Here is a 26106-nt window from a genome sequence, read left to right as displayed (position 1 = left end):
TGCTCCTGCTCCTGCTCCTGCTCCTGCTCCTGCTCCTGCTCCTGCTCCTGCTCCTGCTCCTGCTCCTGCTCCTGCTCCTGCATCCAGGCCTTGCTAGGGAACTGAACATGAGTGAACAGGAGGAAGAGAGGACGGTGACGGCGGTGTTATCCTGTAAACTGGAGTTTGATCACTGAAACCCACATGCTGGTGTCTTCCTTGTGACTGAGTCTCCTGTCTCAAGCATCACAAATAACTCATTTTCCATAGTTCAGTGTCTTCCTTTTGTTAGTTCACTTGTTCAATGGCAGCCACTCTCTCTGAGAGACTCTTCCCCCTCAGCCAGGCAGTGTGTAGTATAGGGAGGTTGGGCACTAAGAGATAGAGACTGAGGGCATGCTGGGAAGTAGTCCCCAGGGAAGCAGGGCAGAGGACCAAGGATGATGGAGAGGCTCCCAGAGGATGGGGACTGAATGTGATCAGGAAGCTGGCTGTGGGAAGAGGGACCAACAGGTGTCCCAGATCTCAGATTAGGGAGCCTAAAGCCTGTGTGTTTGCAAGAGGTTCATAAGTCCGCAGGCCTTGGGCTGCACTGTTTGATTTAGGGACCCAGAACTCTGGAGATGAGACCCATAGTTTAGCTGAGTTGCTGGCAGAACTGGTGCCTCTTCGCCTGGCTTGTGCCTTCATTCCTACTCTGCAGAGCACATGGGCGATCAGATCAGAAACAAAGCACTTACCTTTATCATCTGTGGAGCCCTCGTCTCTAAGTACCGTGGTATTCTGAGGTGCTAGGGGTTTACCCATGGGGGTGACTCAATTCAGTCCTAGTGAGGAGACAGGGCAGAGGAACGAGTAAGGTCCTCCTGGTGTGCAGTTGGCAGGTTCAGTGTCCTGATGATGCCCTGAGCCCCAGATATCTCAGGCCAAGACTGAGGGCTCCCTTAGGTCAAATAAGGTTAAATAAGGAAGGGTCCCACTTCTTAGTGAGTGGTATCTATGGAAAGGGAGTCTGGCTCAGGGTCCTGGACCTCCCAAAGGGACATCCTTTTGGGAGTAGCATCTCTTCAGTTTCTGGTTCCCAGCTGTGGTAACATTTGAGGGTTTAAGTCCCCTACAAGGTCACACGTGGAGTGATGCTGGTGCTGATGTTGAGTGTGGCTAACCCTGTCATCAGCACAGATTTGCTGAGCCACGGCTTCCTCCTCCCCAGCTGGAAAGCACTCTGCCTGTTCCTTGGAAGGCAAGGCTGGCTTGCCTCTCACCTATCACCACCTTCTGACCCAGGAAGGGTGTGAGTTCTGGCAGGCTGTGAAGGGCCATGATGAAACACAGGAAGCAATGGTGTCACTTTCAGGGGCAAGATGTTCTAATGCTAGACTGGCCTTGAGAACACACTTGGCCCAACTAAATGAGAGTTATAGGAGATTCCAGGAAACCACCTGTGAGCTCTAGGTACCACCCTGTCCTCCAGCTGTTGGTCATTTAGGCTCCAGAAACCATGTCTAAGCTTTTAGTCACACCCAGTCTTCAAAGGTCATATGGTGACTGGTCACATGACACCGGTGCCCAGAGATCATAATGGGGACCAGATGCCAGGGCAGGACTATCCAAGGAGATGAGAGGGCCTTGGGAGAAAGAGGTTGTGAGTCTGACAGGGCCATCCCACTGCAGGACGAAACGGCAGATTCACAGACGACGTGTCTTATGGTCAGGGTCAGCCTGCTCTCAGGCATGCCCTGCAAGGATTGTGGTAATTAGCTGCACCATGCTCTCATGCCAAGGGTGTCTGGAGGCACCACTCCCCTGGGGGTAGAGCACTAGGCACCTCCTCTTAGCTCCTGTTAGCTGTCCATCAGCCCTGTGGAGTTTTCTTGGCCAAAAGCCTTGAACCTAAAGTGACCATGAAGAAGTTTCCCATTGAGGTGGAGGGGTGCGCTCCCAGATGGCTATGTAGACCTCAGAGTTGTCAGGATCAGGTGCATGGTTAAAAAAAAGAAAAGGAAAGACAAGAGAATAAGATGTAGCCCAAGAAGTGCTGTGAGGTATCTGCAGGGTGCAGCTGGATGTCCTGTGCTACCCGGGGGCTCAAGCTGGTGTTGTGATCACAGCTTTACAAATAGGTGGTCCCGACAAACAGGACAGTTCGTATGCAGTTCTGACGTCTGAGATGCCTCACCTCTGGGCCTGTGTGCCAGAAGTGTCCAAAGGAGGCTAAAATGGTCCACAGTTTTGCTGGGACAGTAGGTCACAGTAATCAATAAAACGCTCTCAAGCATCATTTCAAGCCAAAGAGACTCTTGGTGTGATGCCCGGTGATAAAATCCTGTAGGGAATTTACGCAGTGGAAATCCACAGCCAGGGAGCCAGCAGAGAGGCTGTGAAGCAACCATGGGGATGCAGGATCTCTAGGCTGGTCTGTGGTTGCATTTATAAGATTAAAGCTCCACTTTTAAAAGTCGTATTTACCAGCACTCCAGTATACACTCTGCACATTTAAACTCGGATCTGAAATGTAGGTGTCAACTTGAAATGGTCTTAGGACACAAGACTTTTAAAAACTTGCTGGGCATGGCACTGTATGCCTCAAGCTTCAACATTTTGGAGGCAAAGACAGGCAGATCTTTATGAGTCCTAGGCTAGCCTGGGCTACATAGTGAGACTGTGCCTTAAAAAAATACTGTGGTCAGTATTTTTGACCAACACTGTGGTCATTCAATGCAGGCCTTTCCCACACTTCCCTGCTCTGGTGGACCAGAAACTTTGTAGCCAAGAGCAGAGCAGAGCAGGAGCTGGCACGAAGGCTGAGTCGAATTTCTGTGGACAGCACTGAAGTTTTAAAGAAGGCAATAAGGAAATAGTCCTGGAAATGGGGTGCAGCTAGCATTGAGGAAGCAGGCCCCGTGTCTGTCACTGGAATACTTGGGGACTAGAGAGTGATGACTGAGGTCATGCTCTGCAGCACAGACACATGTCAGATGGCCTTCTGGGACAGTGTGTTAGACGGTTCTATGTGGATGATGAGGCTATAAAGCTATACGAGATATCCTGGGCTATGATGTAGAGATGTGGTCTTGGTGCCTGAGTTGAGCTCCAGGCTAGCATTTGGCTAAGTCCATCTGCCCCCTTCAGGTTTGGCTAGACCCAGGGACACCAGAAATCCAGAGGTGGATGTGGTAGGTGGCAACACACTCTAGGGACGGAATACTGAGGTTGGTATAGGCTCACCACAGGTTCTGCACAAACTCTCTAGTTCAGACTCCAGCAGGTAGAGCAGGAAGCCTCCTCTACTGCGCAGCACAGGGGATGGTTGATCGAGTGGGATGCTCAATGAAAGCCATCCTCACAGCTGGAGCACGAACAGGTGGGGGCCATTATGACAGAGGGACAGCTGAGGACTTAGCTGGGGACACAGTGCTGACGTTGCACCCCAGCAGGGCCAAGCTCAGCAGCCTGATGCCAGCCCATCCATCCCATCCTATGCCTTGGGAAAGAAGCAAAGCCAAGCTACCAGAACAGTGATGGGCACAGCCAGGGCCTGGGGTGGGACCAGCCTGCATGGCTCCTTCTGTGTGTAGTGGCGGTGGCCACCTGGTCACTGAGTCTTTTTTTTTTTTTTTTTTTTTTTTTAGACAGGGTTTCTCTGCATAGCCCTGGCTGTCCTGGAACTCTGTAGACCAGGCTGGCCTCAAACTCAGAAATCCACCTGCCTCTGCCTCTGCCTCCCAAATGTTGGGACTAAAGGCATGTGCCACCACTGCCCGGCTTCTGGTCACTGAGTTTTGTCACCCAAAGCTGAGTACATAGTGACTGTATGTAAGACCTCACTGAAGTTCAGTTTTGAAAATCATAGTCTGTCCCTGGGGCCCAGGGTCGAAGGTGTGCTATAGAGCCTGGCATCTCCTTTGAAAGCCGCAAAGCCACTGGGAAGGGCACAGGATAGAGCCTGTGACATGAACATGAGCATGGCGTGCTGAGGGCTGTCGTTTCCCCTGAGGCTGCTGGGTCAGAGCTATCACAGCTAGGGTAGTGTCGTGTGATGGCTGTGGAGACCCTCAGCCACCTCATATATTCAGGTCTATGTGGATCTGTCCTGCATGGTGTAGAGAGGAACTTTAAGGTCCCTGAAGTGTCGGGGCACATGGCCTGCAGACCCTGGCCTTGGGACATGAGCAGTCTCAGGCCTCAGCGTCAACACTGAGATCTCCTGCTGGCCCCTTGAATCAGCCATTTATTCAGCCTTCCTGTGCTCTAAGTCACTCCGTGTGGGGGGTGGGGTGGGGGGGAGTGTTCATGTGTGATGTTTGCATAAGATGCATAGTGTTTTTGTCCCTCAGCTTTCCAGGGGCAGCCTCTCTCTAAGCCAGGCAAAACAGCGCATCTCCTACCCATGTCCTGAATGAGGGCCGTGTTGTCCAGATCACAAGCCTATGCCTTGTCTACACACACACTAACAGCTGAGCTCTGTGTTTCCAGGACGGCTGTTCTCAGTGAAGGACCGTGCGGCCGCCCCTGAGCAGCGACCATGGGCCTGCTTGCCTACCTGAAGACCCAGTTCGTGGTGCACCTGCTCATTGGCTTCGTCTTCGTGGTGAGCGGGTTAATTATCAACTTCACCCAGCTGTGCACACTGGCCCTCTGGCCCATCAGCAAGCACCTATACCGCCGCATCAACTGCCGCTTGGCCTACTCGCTCTGGAGCCGTAAGTGTCCCCGCCCATAAGGGCATCGTGCAGGGACTTCTGGGGCGGGGGGTACGGAGGTGGGGGAAAGCTTCTCTTGCCAGGGCTCTCAAGGGGCAGTAAGGACAGGGCCACACCTGACACTCCATCGCAGAACAGAGCCGGGTGCATCTCAGGTTCCCTGAGGTCACACCCTTCCAGGGCCGTGTGAACACGTGCTCAGAGTAACTTTACCAGGCTCAACCACGATATTTCCACATCAGGCTGTGTGACTCACACAAAAGGAGGGTCTAACACGGCACGGTGGGTGCTTTCAGACCAGCAAAAGTGAGATAAAAATAGGCCCACTGATCTGCAACCGGCCACCAGCACAGGGTACTGAATGTCCCTCTTCACATTGCAGGGTGCAAGTAAAAACAAGGGTGCCCCTTTGGCACAAGTGTGTGAGTGCTACCTATGCATCAGAGCGTACTAGTGCATGAATGCACATATACATGATATCCCTTCTCCACATCTACATGGACAGACAGCCACTTACTCCCGGCCTATGCACCGGGGAGGGTCCGGACCTGGATGCAGCTACCTGCAGTTTACATGATGCCAATTTGACTCCGTTCCCACAGGACAAGGACACAGCCCTGAGATTTCTACCACTGCCCATGCCCCACAGGCATCCTCACCATCTCTTGTTTATATGGGCCCAAAGCTAACCAGGTCATCTTGTGGATGCCCTGGCCATATCCCGTCCTCAGTGTGCCCACACAGACACCAAGAAAATGAGTAGCCTTTTTGTATCTGAGAACCCTCTTCCAAATGCAGTTCTAAGTGGGGGGAAAAAGTCCATAACTGCTTACACCATGGCAGAGGCATGGAAGAGGCAGGAAGGGACAGCAATGCCCCAGGAAGGGGTACATGATGGTGTATGCTACCCCACAGGAGAGGGCACGTACCATCTCACAGGATTTCTGTACCCTTATCCCCTCCCTACCTAGAAGCCAGTGACTCCAGTCTGCCTGATCCCCCTTCTCAGCTTGACTCAAAAGGTGACAGCTGTTGCACAGAGAGCAAACTACAAACCCCACACGTGCAACATGACTTGGTGGCAAGACCACTCCAGTGTTGACAGATAAAAGCTAAAACTCTAGACTCCTGAATCTGGTGCTACTCTGACTCCAGAACTGCACACACACCAAATCCGGAGAGGAAAGGAAACAGAGCCCCTCAGCTATCATGGGAGATGCGCTAGAAAGTCAGATCCCTCCCCCCCCCCCCTGAGGCTTTCTGAGCACGCCCTGGGAGGGGCAGAGAAGCCAGTTAGCATCAGCCTGGCTTCAGGCAGAGATTGGAGGAGGGGTACATGGCAACTGAAGAGCATATCCTTGGGGACTTCCTGGGTGCCCAGGCCTCAGAACTTCCTTCTGTCATGTGACTGGGTGATAGCCTGTGCTAGACTGGAGGATGATGACTGTCACCACTCTCTAATGGCAGAGCCACCCTGTGTGTGTTCTTGTGTAGACACACGTATGGCTCTAGGGCACACATATGGGATGCCCTTCTGGCCACATGCTAATGTGTTTGGAAAACATTAAGGACCCCACCTCTGCAGTATTCCAAAGCAGCTACACCATTTGGCACCCCTCCTGGGACTAAGTGAGAACTCCTGTGTGCCCAGGGCCTCACCCTATTTGTGGGCTCTGTGTTTGAGGCTGGCAGCATGCCCTGGCTCCATCCCCAGGGATCAGTTCTTTTCAGGGGGCCCTGGAGCTCTCTCATGAAGCAGTGGCCAGAGCCAGAAGTGCTTCCTGCCGCCATCCTGCATGTGGCAGTTACATCCTGGTCCACCTGCCTCAGATGCCTGGCTGTAGTCATCCCACTGCAGACCATGGCACCCATGCAGGATGCCTGCCCTTGTGTGCTTCCTGCCAGACATTTATATTCAATACTCATTTATATTCAAACTCTACGCTGAACAAAAGCTCTTAGCATGGAACCTTCTGGCCCTGACCTTATCTTGGATAAGGTCCTGGTCCTGCCTCATCTTGGATCTGTCATGGCCTGTGAGATGCAGGCAGGTAGAGGCTGGGTTCTGAGTTGCAGTGACCCTCCTCATTCTTGTGGAGATGCTGCTGCAGTCAGCTGCTGATTGCCCTCTGAGCTCCTGACCACAGTGCCCCTCCTCATCCTTGGGGCATCCCACATCCTCCTGGGCAGCAGTAGATCTCATAGGAGCTCTTCCGTAGGCCGGCCTGGGGTGGGCAAGACTGAATGTGCACCATAGCTTACACTTGATGTCTACCTTATCTTCGCTCTCCAACTGTGAATTGCACAGCCCCACAGGCATTCTCTTCCTGGTCATTCAGGACACAACTCCTGTCTGCCTCCCACACAAGCAAGCCAGTGGTCACGTGACATGGTGGCTGAACACTGAGGCAGCCTGACTATTTAGAGCTGCAGGGCCCTGCTTCTTCCGTTTGCTGCCGCCACAACTTCCATCACACAAAGTAGCTGTGACTCGGGAAAGCTTATAAACGCAGGCCCTCCAAGCTCACTTCTAGAAAAGAGTTCCCCTCTAGATGGAAATGGAAATGGAAATGGATGTGGGTCTGATACTGCTCTCCCAGAACCTGTGGGAAACCGGGGCGGGGCTGGGGCTGGAGCAGGGCACTGGGCAGGCATCTCCCAGTGCTGACCCCACCCTCCCGCAGAGCTGGTCATGCTCCTGGAGTGGTGGTCCTGCACGGAGTGCACTCTCTTCACCGACCAGGCCACCGTGGACCACTTTGGGAAGGAGCATGTGGTTGTTATCCTCAACCACAACTTCGAGATCGACTTCCTTTGTGGGTGGACGATGTGCGAGCGGTTTGGCGTGCTGGGGGTGAGCAATGGGGTCAGGGAGGGCTGGGTGAATGATGGCAGAATGGGGCCCCAGGAGGAGACCTGCCATCAGAGTCCCCGAGACTCTAGAGGCTTGTTCCTTAGAGGTTTTCCTGGCTTGGCCCCTTCTCATTGAGCAGTATGGCTGATGGAGGTGGTGGGAGGGATGTGTTTTCCCATGTGGTCTTCTCTGAAGTTTCCTGCCTGCTCTTGGGACTCACTGTGACTTCATTTCTTGTTACTACTGTTCACCGTCCAGAGGATCCCACTCAAGGCTAACTGAATAATTGGTTAGTGGCCTTAGGTGAATTTAAACCACTCTAAGAGGGCCAGGGAGTTCAGTGCAGCTAAAGCCCCTAAGCAATGGCAGGAAGATAGGGGTCAGGAAGAGACCAGGTACTGAGGTGGGGCTATCTACCATGGGCCTGCCACAACACCAAGGCTGGGCTCTTGAGTAGTTTCTGGGGTGGTCTCCTGTGTGTATTTGAGGGGTACCAAGTCAAGGATCATTCAGTCATAAGCTGGGGGTCCCATTTATAGCAAATGCTTTGAGCCAGGAGAAGCAAGGCTTGAGCCCCTGGTGTGTGTGTTTGTGAGGGCTTCTGGCTGGGCCTCCCCACCTCTGACAGGTGCCATGGTCTCCCTGCAGAGCTCCAAGGTGCTGGCTAAGAGGGAGCTGCTGTGTGTGCCTCTCATCGGCTGGACGTGGTACTTCCTAGAGATCGTATTCTGCAAACGGAAGTGGGAGGAAGACCGGGACACCGTCATAGAGGGACTGAGGCGCTTGGCTGACTACCCAGAGTACATGTGGGTGAGTGTGCTTGCGTGTACTACGAGGTGGTAGGGGCTTGTGGATGAAACTCAGTCTTCCTGTGTACCAGGGCCCAAGTTATAAGTTGTAAAATCTCCAGCCAGGGGAATAGCTCATTTGGTAAAGTGCTTGGCACACAGGTGTAAGAAACTGGGTTTGAGCCCTGGAACCCAAACAGAAAAGGCAGGCTGTGGTGAGCATGTAAATAATCCCAGCACTGGGGAAGCAGAGGCAAGTAGACCTCTGAGGCTCACCGGCTGGCTAGTCTAATGTATTTGGCAAGCTCCAGACCATTGGGAGCCCCCATCTCAAAAAACAAGGTGGGCAGTGCCTGAGGAACCTCACCCAGGGTTCACACACACACACACACACATACACACACCTGTGCACACACACACCTATGCACACACATGCCCATGATACTATCCCCATTTTGCAGACTTGGCCTCATTCCTAGGACATAGCTTCCACTGTCCCCGCTGCTGCAAGCCCAGCTTTAGCACACACCCTCCTAGGGTGCAGGCGGTGGGCGAGCCATCCTGCATGGTATTTCTCATCCTTTTCTTGTCTACTCTCCGAAACCTAGCTTCTTACTTCCCATCTCCCACACCATGCTCAGGGACAGTGGATGCTTTCTGTTTTCTGGTCAAAGGCTGCTGCCCAGGGACACTTTCAGGTTTCTCTTCTTCTGGAGAATTCTTTGAGAAAAACTGTTCTGATTGTACTCATCTGTGTGACTGCAGTGCAGATTGCAGCCCTAAAATAAAATACTGTTTCAATGACACAACATGCTTGCCGCTGGATGCGTCCATGCTTTCTTCTCTCTACCTCCAGCCGAGTGTGCTATGTGACTATGGCGGGTGAGGCCTGGAATGTTACAGGCCTTGAATGGCAGGGCTCTGGTTCCATCCCCACTGTCCTGGAATAACCCTCTGGCCTCTCCTGGCCCTCTGTTCATTCTGTACCTAGTTTCTCCTGTACTGCGAAGGAACACGCTTCACAGAGACCAAGCATCGCATCAGCATGGAGGTGGCTGCCTCCAAGGGGCTGCCCCCACTCAAGTACCACCTGCTGCCCCGGACCAAGGGTTTTACCATGGCAGTCCAGTGCCTCCGGGGGACAGGTAGGAGACGGGGACCTGTGGTAAGAAGCTGGAGTCCATCATTGCCTGCTAGGCCACTGTGTGAAGCAAGAAGTTGAACAGGGCTGGGGATGCTGCCTTGAATACATGGGGTCCTGTGTTCTGGCACCCCATAAATCAGGCATTGGAGAATTTCCTGCAGTCACAATACTTAGGAGATGGAGCCAGGATCAGTCTCATCAGATCATTTTTTTTTAAGTAGAATATAAAATATAAAAATGTAAAATATACTAGAAGCACAGAAGAATGTCAGAAATAGGATTGGCATGTTATAAGACCTGTGGGGATGATAAATGTTACTTGGTGGCAAACTGTCCAATAGTAAAATTCAAACAAAGCAAAGCATTATAAAGGAGAATGTCAGAGCAGAGACATCTGGAAGGGGTCACATGAGCCACAGAAAGAGGCCAGGAGCCCTGGGCAGGAGGGAACCACCAGCAGGGAGAGCCTGAGCACTTGGCAGCCAGCTGGGAGTGAAGATCATCGCTGTGTGGAGGGGCAGACCCAGGTGTAAAAGTGGCTTTTCTGTTTGGTGGTGACGTCACTGCTGTAGTGTTTCCCATCATCTACTGCTCACTGGTCCTGTCTCCACCCCTCAGTTGCAGCTATCTATGACGTGACCCTGAACTTCAGAGGGAACAAGAACCCATCTCTACTGGGGATCCTGTATGGGAAGAAATATGAGGCAGACATGTGTGTGAGGTGAGTGTCTATCAGGACTTGATGTGGCCTGCTGCAGGACTCCCAAGGGTGTGGGACACAGCACGGCAACCTAGCAGTCCCTGGAGTCCCCTGGCCAGTGTGAGGGTTGATTCTTGTCTGTTTCTCAGTCTCAGTGAACACCTATGCACACGTCCCCGAGGAAAGCTCGATCCCAAATCTGGCAGAGTCAGTTGGTCTCCCCGAGCAGCAGTCACACATGTGGTGAACTTAACTAAACGCTAACCTTTAATCTCTTGCTTTGAGCTAGTGAAATGGAACATCCTGTAGAGCCCCTGCTGGAGTGGCACTGTCACCGGGTGGCTCTGATCTGGCTTGGTAACTTCTAGATAGTGGCCTGGGCATCCATAGGGAGTACTGGCTGGGGAAGGCTTTGCCTATGCTTCAGAGCCCAGGTGATGGTGCCTGCAGGGCTTGCTTGGCCATCTTCTGTGGTGCAGCCACTGTCAGGATCCATTGGAAGGGCCCAAGGCACAGCTGAGACCTCTCACACAGAAGCAGCCTGCCTTCTAGAACACAAGGGCACAGGTGGACAGGGTGGGTAGAGTCCATGTCTCAGTGTTGGCCGGAGACCATAGCCAAGGTGATGTTCATCTCTGTGCCACCCAAGAGAATGGTTCATCCAAAATCTGTTCCACTCCGTGCCTGGGATTGGTTCTTCTGAGTCGACTTGAGCTCATACTGGTTTACAAATTACACTGCGAGGAAACTTCCAAAAATGAGGTTGTGGACATAAACTGTAGTGAAAATTCTGGAATTTGGGGTTCTTTTAAAAACACGAATACTATGAGTATGTTTTTCATTTTAATCCCAGGTATGGGGATATAGGGCTACTTCGGACTGTCTGCAGCAGCTGACTACAGTTTGCCTTGTGCTCTAGCGAGAGGCGTGATAGTTTTTGCCAGCTGCAGAAGTTTCTGTGACTCTGTGGGGTGTGCGTTTCTGGGGACCTTTCAGGGGTAAATGTTAGGGTTCTGAGAGGGAGGGTTAGTTGTTAGTCAGTTAGGGGTTGTGGCTGCAGCTTGTTAATAGCCATGCTCACAGAAGAAGCAAAAAGAAATCAGACTCCCCGAATCCTTCTTTCTCTCTCATCTAGTGATAGTGGATAAAATGAGGGAGGAGGGATAAAGGGTAGGAAAAAGAAGAACCCACAAAGTAGCAAAGACCGGCTGTAATAATAAACACTAAGGTTGTTGGCCTTTTCCTCCTGACTTTGTAAACAGCTAGGTAACTGGTGGGGTTGAAGACCCTAATCCCGGGTCTTGAGAACTCACCCTGGGTTGGAGTCAACAAGTAAGCCTAGGGTCTTCTCCTTCGTATTGTTCAGTTTCCAACAAGGAAGTTAACCCCAGGGAACTGTGGTATTAGTTCTGAGCCTTAGCTGGTTTCTATGGCCAGGTGTGTTAGTTAGCTTCCTAACACTGTACATACCTGAGATAATTAACTTACAAAGAAGAGACTTTGTTTAGACTCAGGGTTTTAACACTTTCAGTCCACAGTTGAATTTCTGTTGCTTTGGTCCAGTGTGGAGTCAGCACACTGTTGTGGACATAAACTGTCAGGAACACGCACAGGGCTGAACACAGCAATCACCTCATCAGCCAGTTGGCTAAAGAGGGAGGGCTAGGATGTTGACCCCTCAGAGATAGCCATGACCTAGGACCTCCCACTGGACACCCTCCTCCCTTTTTTAAAAGTAGGACCAGGATCCTGGGAGACCAAAATGCTAATACATGATCTTTGAGAGACAGAGGAGAACAAAAGAAAAACTTTAAAGGTAGATGGCAATGACTAAGAATCCAGCCATGTCCAAAAGTGAGACCCCCTCAGGGGCCAGTCATGCACCTGTCCTTGGCTTAACTGCCTCAGGTTAGATCCCGATTGTGGCTGGGTGGCCAGATCCCTGTCATCCAGCTGCCCAGTCAGCCATCAAGCTGAAATGCCCCCACATGGGCACCCAGCTGTGACAAGGGAGGCCTCTCTATGCCCTTTCCTCCGAAATATACTGATTCTGTAGAGATGTTGAGCTAGCTGCATTTCAACGGATAGCTTCAAGCTCGCAGAAGCCTTGGCTGGTATGTGCTCTTGAGCACTGACTTTGTCCAAGTGTGCTGTTCAAATTCAACTGTGGACTGAAAGTGTTAAAACCCTGTGTCTAAACAAAGTCTCTTCTTTGTAAGTTAATTATCTCAGGTATGTTCCCATCCAGCACAACTCTGCAGTCACAGCCAAGGGCCCTCCCCCACACCTTCCTCAAGGGAGACAGAACTCTAGGGCTGTGACGGGCATGCAGGCCTGCATGTGCATAGCCCCAGGGTACCTCTGTTCTTTGTGCTGGCGTGTTGGCTAGCCTCATGATGGCAGAGGTACTCCTGGAAAGTTCAGGGTAATAAACTCAAGCTCTAGCTGCTATGAGCAGGGAGCCTGTAGGGCCCTACTAACATGTATCCATCTTTTTTTTTTTTTTTTTTTTTTTTTTTTTTTGGAGTGTTTTTTCTAGACAGGGTTTCTCTGTGTAGCCCTCGGCTGTCCTGTGACTCCAGTGGCAGCAGGGCCAAACCCCACTGTCTCAAGAATGAGAGAAGTGGGAAAGGTCTCCATCTTTTTTTTTTTTTTTTTTTTTTTTTTNTGGCCTCGAACTCAGAAATCCGCCTGCCTCTGCCTCCCAAGTGCTGGGATTAAAGGCGTGCGCCACCACCGCCCAGCTACAAGTATCCATCTTATCACATGCACTAGGAGAGCTATGAAATAGGTCCAAGCCTTGTGGTCCTCTTGCTATAGGAGGTGACCTTCTGCTATACCCCCTGACTGTATGCCATCTGTGCCAAACTCTCCCCATGCAGTCCCCAAACATGTGGATGGAGCCCTTGGAAGGTACAGACATAAATATTTTATCTTCTAAGACACTGTCACCTCTGACCCTGATGTGGCCATGAGCCTGCAGTGATGCTGTGGAGTCACATGCTTTGTAGCCCTGGGCTCCACCAGTACTGTGCTGTGGTGGAGAGGTTCCTGGGCATAGCCCACACAGCCACAGCACCCTGGGGCCTCCATTTTAAATGTACAGATTTGTCTCAGCCCATGAACCTTTCTTTCTTTTTTTCTTTGTTTTGTTTTGTTTTGTTTTGTTTTTTGAGCCTGGGTTTCTCTGTGTAGCCCTGGCTGTCCTGGAACTCACTCTGTAGACCAGGCTGGCCTCAAACTTAGAAATCTGCCTGCCTCTGCCTCCCAAGTGCTGGGATTAAAGGCGTGTGCCACCATGCCCGACTCCGTGAACCTTTCACGTGGCTTTTTTTCTGAAAGGACAGACTGTGGGCTATCATGGTGGCCGTCCATGCCCCTCACCAGAGCTAGATTTGCCAATTCCCCCCTTATTCCTAGTTCCATCTACCCACAAGCAAATGAAGTCTGAAAACACTAAACGGAAATCTCCAGAAGCAAGCTCTTTGTGAACTTTAAATTACACACGCTCTGAGCAGCATGATGGAACATGTCAGCCTCGCCCTGTCACCCTGGATGCAAAGCCTTGTCTAGTGTACTCTGCTTGGGTCAGCCACCCTCCTAAAGTCATTCACACAGACTCACAGTGCTTGTGTTTAAATGTGACTTAGTAATAGCTTCAAAGCACAAGGGGCGTGAAACGAGGGGAGCACGAGGGTGTGGAGCACAGCACACCAGCAAACAGTGTGCAGAGGGAGCACTGGAGTGTGGAGCACAGCACACCAGCAAACAGTGTGCAGAGGGAGCTGCACGCTCAAGGTGTCAATTTCCCTTGGGACTTGGGATCTGTCCCCAATAGAGGACCCTGATCACCCCAGTCCTTGGGAGCCTATGTGAACCCAAGTGCTCTGTGCCACCTCCTGGGCATCATGAGGTACTGCAGTTCCCGGTGGAAAGCAGGACCCACCTGTCTGGAGCCCAGGCTTCCATGAAGCCTGCTATGTCACAGAGGCTGATATGTAGCTCCTTATTCTCTTGCTCCACATCCCAAGTTCTGGCATCACAGGAATGTGCCACAGGTCTAGATTCCTATGTAGTCTCGTGTGACCTGGACCTTGACATGTAGACCATGATAGCTATGACCCTCTCTCTGCCTCCCAAGTGCTGGGACTAAATGCATGTGCTACCATGTCCAGCTCTATGCCTTGTGTTTTGTTTTATGTTGGTTTTTGGAGACAGAGTTTCTCCAAGTAACCCTGGCTGTCCTGGAACTCACTCTGTCGCTCAGGCTGAACTCGAACTCAGAGATCCTCCTATCTCTGCCTCCCAAGTGCTGGACTTAAAGGCATGCGCTACTGCACCTGACTTGGTTCTAGCATTTTAAAGTTTATGACACAAAGACTTATTCTCTCGTGGAAGAGTCTGAGCTGGATCTCCCTGCAGGTATCATGGCTCAGTATCACACTCTCCTGGGGTAGCATTGCTAGTTGCAGACTACAGACGATCTTCAGTCATTTTTACTATGACTGAAAGCCACCCCTTGCCCACCCTGTGTGACCTAACATCCTGCTGACTATCAAACCTTACAATGTATTCTTAGCAGACTACCAGTTCTCGCTAACCCGAAGGCTAGGATGCCATCAGATAGACTCTGAGACCCTCAGACCCCTTGCCTCAGACCCCTAGACTCTCAGACCCCTTGCTGTAACCCACCCACCTGTAGCTCCTACCAATGCATTCCATAAATACTTTATAACTTTCTTCATTCTACAACTTATACAAATCTCACATAACTACTTACACAGTAGAAAATGGCATTTTTTGGAAACTTCAATATGTGGTGTGGGGCCACCGCCACTCATAGCTGTCAATCCATTGAAGGTCACGATCAAGGTCAAACGCCACAGACCCTTGGCGTGGATCATCTGCAGCAGTTCGTGTGTTGGGAAAGACCAACACCACTGCATTCACCCTATGGGGAAGTCGAGGGATGGTCTGCCAGGCAGGTGGCTCACAAGGGTTCCCAGACATAGAGACATCTTTCAGTCCTCGTGTGGGGGACGGCCTGACCATGCCTAGAAGGTTCCAGTATGTCAGATGGCTGTCAAGAGCTTACTTTGCCATCTGCTTATTTTAGAAATTAAGAATGAGGCTCAAATAGAGAGCTTCAGGTGGCCTCGAATGTGTCACTTGCTCTCTCCCAGGGTGGGGCAGGTGCCCATTCACTCACTTTACACTTTACAGGAGGTTCCCCCTGGAAGACATCCCAGCAGATGAGACCAGCGCCGCCCAGTGGCTTCACAAGCTGTACCAGGAGAAGGTAAAGGCTCCTGCTTGCCCTCACCCCACCTCCAAAGCAGGCTGGGGCAGTTGGGAAGGAAGGAAGGAGCCACATGGTTCCCCTTTGGGTGCCAAAGACTGGTGGTACTCACCTGCCTTAGAGTCTTCTTTTTCTTAAAATGTATGAGATTCATGATAAAGTGAAGTGTAACGGTGCCTGGTGTGTGCAACAGTGCAGAGCCCTTGTGCATTGCCTGGTATGTACAAGTGCAACTGTGTTGATGACATTTTACCACATTTGTTCCTTAAAGAAATGTTAAGCGTGTAGCAGACGTTGCCCAGATTTAGAACCGCTTGCTTCTGCTGCGGGTGTCCCCCAGATTTACAACAGCATGTTATGTCACGGAACCCTACAGCAGAGGTCTCAGGGGGCTTCTGAGCACACATGTCCAGTTCCCACTCCACAGAGCATACCTGGGACAATAAGTGTCCTCTTTGCAATGTTCTGAAAACCAGATGGTCAGAAAAACCTATAGTGAACAAAATTCCCTCCAGTGCTGGGAGCAGCTTCCAAGGAAGAAAGGGAGCTCCAGAGACCAAGTCGGGAGGACGAAGGGCCTGTGCTGACACTACACACCCCACACCCTGCTGGTCATGTTGGCTGGTTCCCCCAAAGTCTTGAATCATAAGCCTTCATGGAGTCAGATGGTGACATGTGACTTCACTCAAGGCAGTAAGGTGATGGCATATCCCTACATGAGGCTGGACCTTTCAGGGAGTCAGCTGGGGAAGGTTGAACTTGTCCCAACCTACTTCCTCCTCCTCCCCTTCTTCCTCCTCGTCCTCCATGCTGAAGAGTGCTGCCCTGGTGACTATCCTCCCACCTACACAGTTCCAGAAGATGGAGACACTAGACTAGAAAGTGGTACCCAGAGAGTTCCCTCAGGCTGCCAAAGGAAACCTGTGCACAGCTGGAGGGAGGTGACCCCAGAGGCAGACAGCTCAGGGTCTGCCTAGACTGGATTCAAGTTGAAGACCAGCTGCAGGCTACCACAAGACAAAACACTCAAGGGAACCAACCCTTCCTAATACCGGACACAACTGTCAAAGGCTTCAGAGGAACCTGAGAAGGAGCAGACACGGGCTAGAATGAGCATGTAAAGATGAAAATGGAAAACGAGAAGACCCACAGAAAAATGGAAAGAGCAGTGGAAAAATGTCAGGGGCAAGCAGAGAACAGAAGCAGCCAGCCAGCAGAGCAGTGCGGTGAGGCGAGGACTGTGTGAACAGTGCTTGCCTTGTGCAGATCCCCTCCATTTGTCAGTGTTCCTCAAGAGAATTATTGATATAGGGGCTGAAGAGACAGATGGTTTAGCATTTAAGAGCTCTGGCTGTTCTTCCAGAGGACCCAGGTTCAATTCCTAACACCCAAGTGGCAGCTTACACCTGTCTGAAACTCTTAATTCCAGGGCTTCTGATACCCCTCACACAGACATGCATGCAGGCAAAACACCAAGGCATGCAAAATTAAAACAAACTATAACAGGAGGAGCCAAGGGTAGTGGAGTACACCTTTGATCCCAGCACTCCAGAGGCGGAGACGGAGACAGAGACAGAGACAGAGACAGAGACAGAGACAGAGACAGGGGCAGAAGGATCTCTGAGTTTGAGGTTCAAGGCCAGCATTCCAGGACAGCCAAGGTGACATGGTGTGAGAGCTCATCTCAGATCTATATCTATATATCTATATCTATATCTATCTATCTATATCTATCTATATCTATCTATATATATCTATATATATATATATATATATATATATAGAGAGAGAGAGAGAGAGAGAGAGAAGAAAACTGTGGTAAAACAAGGCACAAGCAACAAGCAGGAGAGCTAATTCATGAGCTAGGCATAACTGGCTCTGTGCTCACCTGTTTGAAAACTTGGACAAAGTTTGTCATCTCTTCTACCACACCCTATGACAGTTGTCCAACAAAGTAGGTATAGAAGGTTCTTAGCTCACACAGCACAGGCCACGTACCACAGACTCCCCTGGAGTCTAGAACATGTGTGTGTGTGTGTCTGTCTGGTTGTCCTTACCCAGCATAGCATTAGAAGTCTTAGCAGAGCAATTATGGAGAAGATGAGAATGCCCAGATTGGAAAGGAGGATAGGTGAACTACCTACCCTGTTTACAGATGCACAGCCCAATATTTAGAAAAACCTCAAAACTGCCAGAATGTTAGAACTGAAAAGTTCCCTAAAGTTGTGGGATTAAAAAAAAAAAAAAACAGTATCCAAAAATTAATATCATTTCCCTGTGTCAAAAACTAGCTGAAAGACAAATCCCAGTAAAACCTAAGTCACTGTGCTACCGTCAGACATTGAAGTCCTCCTGATGAGAGTGTCAGAAGAAAACGCATTCCAATGCAAGACGCTGCAGGCAGCATTATGTCACTGCTGTCCATGGTTGCCAAAGTAACAAAATTCTCACACATGCACACACACATACACACACACATGCACACACACACTTTCCGTTCACTGATGGATAAATAAAAAAACTATAATGAAGTTGGGTGGTAGCCTGCACCTTTAATAATAGCACTAAGGAGGCAGAGACAGGTGGATCTCTAAATTTGAGTTCCAGGACAGCCAGGACTACATAGAGAAACACAAAACAAAACAAAAACAACAATAAACAAGCAAACAAAAAAGGTGACAATGATGTCACCAACCAACCAACCAACTCTTGCCATTTGGAGCAACGTAGATGGAAGTGAAGGAATGCTACAGAAGTGAGGCCAGCGAGTGGCAGGACATAGCACATACTGTTGTAGAGGGTAGAGCAGTAGACGGAGGCTGGGAGGATGGAATTATAGACAGAGGATGCCAGCAGATGTGCCATGTCCTATGGCTCAGCTGTGTTAGATCACTGACTATGGCTGATGGCAAGTATGTATTTTAAATGTTTCAGTGGAGAGGGCTATAATCATTCTCCACACAAAGAAATGGTCTTCATCTGAAATAGTGAACACCCAGTCATTACACTGTGTGTGTGTGTGTGTGTGTGTGTGTGTGTGTGCGCGCGCGTGCATGCATGTGTGTGAGTATGTGTCTATAAGAGAGAGACTGTGACCCACAAATGTACAATTATGTCAGTTAAAGTTTTAGATAGGTGGATAGACAGTCTCTCTCTCTCTCTCTCTCTCTCTCTCTCTCTCTCTCACACACACACACACACACACACACACACACACACATACTCACCTAGGATAGTATACCTCTCAGAAAGAAAATGTAGTTGGGTAGTAGTTTATGCCTATGATTCCACCATTCTAAAGGATCAGAAGTTCAAGGCCAGGACCAACTATGAGGAAAGTTCCACACCAACATGAGTTGCAGGAGAGCCTGTGTCAAAAAAGGAGGAAGATGAAGGAAGAGGGGGAAGAGAAGGAGGAGGAAGATGAAGGAAGAGGAGGAGGAGGAGGAGGAAAACATAGAAATGGTATGGGGCCGGCAAGATGGCTCAGGGGGTAAAAGGGCTTACCATGCAAGCTGCTGACCTGAGTTTGGTCCGTGGATGCTGTGGTAGGAGAGATGAAAAGCCTTGCAGTAGGGGTATGGACTGTGGCTAGGCCCAGGACCCTTTGGCTGTTCTTTGATAAAGACTGGGGTCTGCACCAGCCAGCCATAGGCTAGTTATGACCCCTGGCAGCTTTGCTTGCTTGGCTGGCTGGATCCTAGCTAATTCCTTTCCTGGGTGCAGATGACACACAGCAACTGAAGGTCCTCCAAGGAAGTGCTCCTCCCACCTGCACTGGGGCAGAGTCAGCTTCATTCTGTGCCCTGGGCAAGTGACTTTTATTGCTGAGTTTTCTCCTGAATCAGAGTCACACTTGTGGATCTCAACTTCGTACTGTCCCCTTGACTTTCAGGATGCCCTGCAAGAGATGTACAAGCAGAAGGGTGTATTCCCAGGGGAGCAGTTCAAGCCTGCCCGAAGGCCGTGGACCCTCCTGAACTTCCTGTGCTGGGCCACCATCCTCCTCTCACCCCTCTTCAGCTTCGTCCTGGGTGTCTTTGCCAGTGGATCCCCGCTCCTCATCCTGATGTTCTTGGGGTTTGTGGGAGCAGGTAAAGAGCACAGATGTGCCCGCCCACATGCTGGGGTCACTGGGCCACCCATACCCAGGACTTTTGGTTCATCATGATGGGCCCAGGAGGCAGCAACTGACCCAGGTCAGGGACTGAATGACCCTGGCTCCTGAGCATGGTGGCTGTGGAGGACTGTACCCTCCTCTCACTCTCCTGTGGTTTCCTGTACTAGAGTGACCACACCTGGGGAGGAAGCAAGTGAGGTGGGGGGTGTCCTGGTGAGGTTGGCCTCTAATCTCTTCTCTCTTGTCTTTCAAGCTTCCTTCGGAGTCCGGAGACTGATAGGAGTGACTGAGATAGAGAAAGGCTCCAGCTATGGCAACCAAGAGCTTAAGAAAAAGGAATAATTAATGCTGTGATTGAACACCCATAACCTGATGCGGTATCCAATTAACTCAATTAAAAACAGAACACACAAGAGCGAGGGAAAGAGACACTTAGAGACTATTTTTCTTATTAACTGGTGACTAATATTAACAAAACTTGAGCCAAGAGCAAAGAACTCGGCCTGCCAGCTGAAGATGGTCGGCCAGCACCGGCAGGGTCCCATCAGCCCTCTGCGGGGACAGAGGCGGGTTTGGGGGAGGTGGTGGGGCCACAGCGCTCCCCCAGAACTTCACCTCCAAGAGGCAGCCTTGGCTGCTCTCCCTTCTTAAACTTAGAATGAGGCTTTTGTTTATTATCAGTTATTTGGGGAACGTAACCTGGCCCCAACCCTGTGCCCTGCACCCCAGAACACTGGCTCTCCCTGAGTGCCGCTGCCTCCTGGGGGCAGGTCAGCTGGCCCCCTGTCCTGCAGCATTCATCCCGCCCTGCTTGGCACCTTAGCTTCCAGCCCCGGGAGAGGGAGGAAGTCTTCTTAGAGATAAGCACACACTGAATGTGGATCTGGCCCTTTTGTCCCTCCCTTGCCCTCCCTACCCGGCCCCTGGGGGCTGAAGACCACACCTCCGTCCTCTGCAGCTTCCGTTGGCACCGCCTCGCTGGGGGCTGTGTCTAAGCACCTTAAGTCTCTTTTAAAAGTGAACGCCCGCCCGAGAACTCTGCAGAATGTGGAACCCTTGAGTTCATAACAGCACCTCCGTACTGTTCCCTCTCTCACTCTCTTCCTCTGTAGCCAACAGGCTGCCATCCTGCACAGGGCCAGATGGGAAGACCGCACGCCAGCCCCACACCTCAGAGCTGTGGTGCCTGGGGGCTCCAGCCTATGGGACTCCCCTGGGACACTCTTCAGAGGGCCATGTCACCATCAGGCCTCCCTGTTCTCAGTCAGACCCCATTAGTGCTTGTTAGCATTAGAATCTCTTTACAGGCGTTGGTCTGTGGCTGGCTCGAAGCTTCTCCCTGACCTCCCCCTCTTCTGCCTCTATTCAGGCAGGTGTCATGGCTGCTGACCATACCCACCATTGCCCCTTCCCACCTCAGTGACATACACTGTCCTGGCAGAGAACAGGGGACCTCAGCCCGCACTTGGTGCCTTGCCAGGGTCCCTTTGCTGGCCCTGGAGGCCCATTTCCTTCTCGCTCAGCACAGGAAGGACCTGCCTGGTTTCTGGGAGACCTAGGTCCTCAAGGACCACCATCATAGCTTTTCTCTTCTGTCTGGAACTGGCTCTTTTAAAGTCATTCATGTTTTCTAACAAGAAAAAACTGGGGTTTTTTTTTTTGTTTTTGTTTTTGTTTTGTTTTTTTTGTGGCATACTGCAACCAGAGCTCATAGTAAAAGCAGAGAAGATTTATAGTGTACAATGGAGGAAGGAGGCCTAGAGAAGCCTGAGGGCAGCCCTGGGCCTGACTGTATGGCCCCAAGTGCTGGGGACCGAGTCACAGAAGATGCTAATAGTCTCTACGGTCCGTACACAATAGAGTGTTTTCTCCCACTCTTGGGTAACAGCAGCACACAAGGCTGCTTGTAAGGGTGAAAGGTTGAGTCAAGCTAACTGAGACATTGAATCTCTTCCCCTCCAGCTGAAGACTTGAGCGCCCTGGCCTCTGCCAACTACGAGCTATCTTGGGCATTCCTGAGGGTCTTCTCCCTCCTTGGTGGGTTTTTTCTTTCTGTCTATCTGTCTGCTTGGGGTCTCTGTCTTTCCCCACACACCGTCCCCTCACAAATGGGAAGGTAACAGGCCAATGGGCCCTGCCCTGCATGCACCTGCCTCCCTCCTCCCCCGCTGGGGAAAGCAACCTCAGAGCCTTTACCACTTCACTAATGCCTCTGGCTTCCCACAGAAGCCCTGAGCCTTTGGGGTCAGCTGACCATTGAGTCTATGAATGACAGAGGAGTCCAGGCTGCAGGCTCTGCCCTCCTAGGCCTGCTCATCATCCAATGCAGTGCTTCTGAGAGCAATAAAAACTACACTAGGAATGTGGGTGTGGGCTTATTTGAGGGTGGGGTGGGATCAGATTTTGCTTTTCATCTGCTTCAGAAAGAAAAGGGGGAGGAGAGCCCCTTCAATTTTTCTATTAAATTAATAAATCTCAGAATAATGCTTTTTCTCTTTTCCTTCACACCCTACTACTGATAGGCATGGCAGATGTCATGCCCAGATTCGGGCGGAAGTGTCTTCTGAAGCAGTTTGCTAGAAGCAGCAGGCTTAGGAGCCAGAGGCATTCTGGAACTGGAGTGGTTGGTGGCCTGGGGGGTGGGGGACTGGCCTGCTAGGCTGGCTCTGCTTCAGGCTCCCCAGGAGAGGGACCCCCACAAAGGTCAGCCCAGACTGGGATATGGCCTCCTCCCCACTCAGGGTCAAGAGCCAGATAAGTGAGGCTCCCATCATCTCCCCAAGAGACCCTTCCACTGTCCAGGTGGTCTCCCACCCCTGGTCCCTGGCCACACCCACATACCTCATGCAGGCCTCTCTGAAGCTGTGCTGAACTTCAGCAATGGCTGCCATTCTCCTGACTGCTTATACCATTTCATGGTACCCACATTGAGCATCTAGGGACTGTGCTTCTGTCTTTGAGGGCTTTGTGTTCGCATCCTGATTGGTGACCATCCTTGGAGAAGCAGGAGCATCACACTAGGAAGGCTGAATGGTCAGAATGTAGGCAGTTCAGAGATCAGGGACACTCTCCTTTTGACAAGACTTTTTAACCCAAAGGTTAAACAAACAAAACAAATGCATGCTGTTTGTGGGTCTTTGGTGACATCTATGAGGCACATCTCTGAGATGCTGTAAGCCCTGTCCTGGGGGGAGGGGAGTGAAGGGGGAGAGGCGGAACCAGTCTGATTAAAGAGATGAGCTCTGAATACTCAGGCTGCTTGATAACAAATGGCAACAATGTAACAATACCTTCTAGTAGGAACAGTGCAGGTGTCTCCACAGATGCCTTGGGCTGCCCCTCCCTCCCCTTTTGTGTACCTTGCCCTGAGAATCTTTTCTACCTAGTCCAGCCTTCATACCATCCAAGGAAAAAAGTCTGGGTTAGCCCCAATTTGTGTCAGGTTCAGGCTGGAAGAATTAAGTGGCTCTTCCTGCATGTTGCCCTGTCTCTGCCTGAGACTGTATAGGACAAGCCAAAAGTAGCCTTTCCAGTCCTGATGACCTGCACCTAAACTGTCCCACACATAAACCCAAACCACTAGCTAGATGCATGCGACGCTTAATGCTAGCCATTTTGGTGTGGCTTCTAGCCCTCTACAGTGTCATGAAGCTCAGGGTTAGAATGGCGCACCTGAGATGCCTGCTGCCTTCTTTCTAGAAACATCTCTGGCCTATGGGCCAGCCCCAAACCAAAGGCAACTGGGCCTGGGTTCGGGCACCCCTGACCTGCCTCAGGCCTTGTCCCAGAGTCTTGCCGTGGGGCTGTCAGGTGGGTACTGACATTCACGCCCCAGATCCCTGCATACAGGGGCCAGGATTTTAAAATGCAAGTTCAGGCTTTGGGCGATCTGCTTGGCTGACAGGGTGGACACATGAATCGAATTTATCACAGGCTTTTGAAATCGGTTAATCCAGGAGAAAGGTGGTATTCTCCCAAATCACTCCAGAAATCAACCAACGAGAGCACTTTGCAGAGGTACCAGAGATGGTGGCATCCTCTCTTCACAGAGAGCGACCTGTGAAACTGTGAACTTTGTGCTGACAGGTCACCTGGAGGTTTCTTTTTCTCCGTAGCTTTTTTGGGTTTCTTTCTGTTGCAAAAGTGTTGGGACAGAAGCGGAACTGTGAATGAGACTCTGAAATGCACTAAATTGTATTCTATTAAACTGGAGTTACTTGATTCAATGAAGAGCTGTAGTGCTCTACTTGTATTTATTGTCTCAGAGTAGAAACATTGTGACAATCAAACATGACTTGCCTCAAGGCCTGTACCTCCTGGCTTCTGGACCGAGTACCAGTGAGTACTATAACTACAGGAAACGGCTCTTTCTGGAAGCCGCACAAACCATGGACTTTAATGATCAAGTGCTGCGGTGGGTGGGGCGCAAATATCTGGGTTGCTTTTCCATTAGTGAGAAATTGCCATATCGGACTGTGGGCAGTCTCCAAGGGATACTTTGTCTCCAGGGTGCAACTGTGTTCATATGGACGTTTCCTTTTGTACTCTTCTTTTTACAAGTTTGCTACTCACAAAGCTTTCTGTAGTAAGGATGGAGGTCTGTGCTCTAGGAAGATGTCCAGGGCTGGGAGCTACAGTGGACTCCCCAGGCCTGGGTCTACGGCCTGGCTGTGCTGACTGCTATGCAAAGCTCTCTGTCCACAGCACGTAGAAGGTCACTCCAGCGGTGTGGCGCTCCTGCTTGGTGGTACTTTCTAGGTAAAATGCATAAGTATCATACTTGTTTATTACAAACACTGTTGTGAAACAAGGGATCATAAAATATCCACAATATATGAGAAAGTGACTCTCTGCCTCTTTTTCTTTCTATCTTTCTGGTCTGCATAGAATTCCAAGAGGGACAGCCCTACAAGTGCTTCCTGTCCCTCGGGGCCACCCTCCTCTAACCCCTTGGTCTCTGCCTCTTCTCTGAGGCCCTTCAGTTGGCAGCGCTGCCCCAGGGCCCCAGAGTCTCCACTCTGAGTGAGCAGCAGAGAGAGGGAATTCAGCTAGCCTATGCTAGGGACTCAAGTCCCCATATTGGGTTTTAAAAGCCATTGAGGAGACTGGAGAGATGACTCCACAGTCAAAGGCTCCTGATACTCTCCCAAAGGACCCAGGCTTGATGCCCAGCATCCACAACCATCTCTAACTCATGGGGAGTCCAATGCCTGCTTCTGGCCTCCTTGGGGACCAGGCATGCAGAGAGACATACATACAGACAAAACATTCATACAAAAAAAAATACATCTTTTCAAAAAAATTAAAAGCTGTTGGAGGGTGAATGGTTTTCAAAATCAGCGTGCCTACGTCCTGGACTTCTTTGGTAAAGCCACCTTCATTCTGAGGAGACAATGAGGATCCTTTTCTCCATTAAAAAGGAAATTGCCCAGGGCCGTAGCTCAGCTGGTGGAGTCTTGCTTAGTTAGCATTCACAAAGGGTTCCAGGTTAGCATTAACCTGGGTTCTATCCCCAGCACCACATAAAGCATAGTGGATCACATGACCATCATAGAGAGCACTCAGGATGCTAAGACACTAGGGAAAAGCATGCAGTGCCTGCCAGTATATGAGACCCAGCTCAGAAAACCAAAGGCAGAGGAGGTCCTCTGAGCCATGCCCACCCCCCCCCAGCTGTGTGTGTCTCTGTCTCTGTGTGTCTGGGTCAGTCTGTCTGCCTCTCTTTGTCTCTGCCTCTTCATTTCTCTCTCTGTCTCTCTCTAACACACACACACTCACACACCATTCCTACCTATGCCCAAGGCTGCTTCCCAACCATACCTGGTCACTCTTACTATTAAGCTTCTAATGTGATTCCCACAGAGACTATTTTTAAAAAGGGTCACTTCCTCCTGGCAGAGTCAAGCTATATGGCTATAATTTAGTGGCAGTTGAATCCATTTGTCCAGGAGCCCACTTGGGTAGCTCCAGCCAATGGGTATCTCCTGCCATATACAAGGGACTGTGTCCTGTTGGGTTTCCAGTGCTAGAGCTGAAAGACAGAGTCAAGTGCTTCACATATGGACCAGAACACAGCCAGTGCAGCAGGGGTGAGGGGTGAGGAGCGAGGGATGAGGCACTCATGGAGGGCACCTGCTCTGAGATAGCAGGAGGAGCCTCTGGGCATCCTGAATTTCCAAATTTCCACCTACATCAGAATGGCATCATTACCCACCTTGAGACCAAAGAGACATAGGACTAAACCCATAAGCCCCACGGGTTTTCAGTGGAGATTGAAATCACCAGCTTTGGGGCTAACGAGATGGCTTAGGCAATAAAGGTGCTTGTGGCCAAGCCTGACGACATGAGTTCAATCCCCAGGACACCCATGATGGAAGGAGGGAGTTGATTCCTACAAATTGTCTTTTGATCTCCACATATACACACATTCATCAAGGTGAAAAAAAATCATCAAACTTGGCCGTCTCACAGCTAAGCGATAGGTTGTTATTTTTTTTACCAGTCCTGCTGTGGGTGACA

At 50.7% G+C, this 26106-nt stretch overlaps 1 protein-coding gene across 5 annotated transcripts in view; it reads left to right on the top strand.

The window, feature by feature from the left end:
* Agpat3 (1-acylglycerol-3-phosphate O-acyltransferase 3) overlaps window positions 1–23817 on the top strand; it is an 85478-nt gene extending 61661 nt beyond the window's left edge. For all 5 annotated transcript variants that reach the window (XM_021173644.2, XM_021173640.2, XM_029482247.1 and 2 more), the window contains 8 exons: window positions 4456–4682; window positions 7367–7536; window positions 8185–8346; window positions 9316–9469; window positions 10087–10189; window positions 15392–15467; window positions 19363–19561; window positions 19841–23817. In XM_021173644.2, coding sequence (XP_021029303.1) covers window positions 4505–4682; window positions 7367–7536; window positions 8185–8346; window positions 9316–9469; window positions 10087–10189; window positions 15392–15467; window positions 19363–19561; window positions 19841–19929 — 1131 coding nt within the window. In that variant the 5' untranslated portion in view covers window positions 4456–4504 and the 3' untranslated portion in view covers window positions 19930–23817. The remainder of the gene's footprint in view (window positions 1–4455; window positions 4683–7366; window positions 7537–8184; window positions 8347–9315; window positions 9470–10086; window positions 10190–15391; window positions 15468–19362; window positions 19562–19840) is intronic.
* Window positions 23818–26106: the final 2289 nt, after the last annotated feature.

The sequence above is a fragment of the Mus caroli genome, chromosome 10 (assembly GCF_900094665.2).
Source record: "Mus caroli chromosome 10, CAROLI_EIJ_v1.1, whole genome shotgun sequence".
Lineage (NCBI taxonomy): Eukaryota > Metazoa > Chordata > Mammalia > Rodentia > Muridae > Mus > Mus caroli.
Note: the sequence above shows the minus strand (reverse complement) of the source record. Positions and strands in the feature narration are given on the sequence as shown.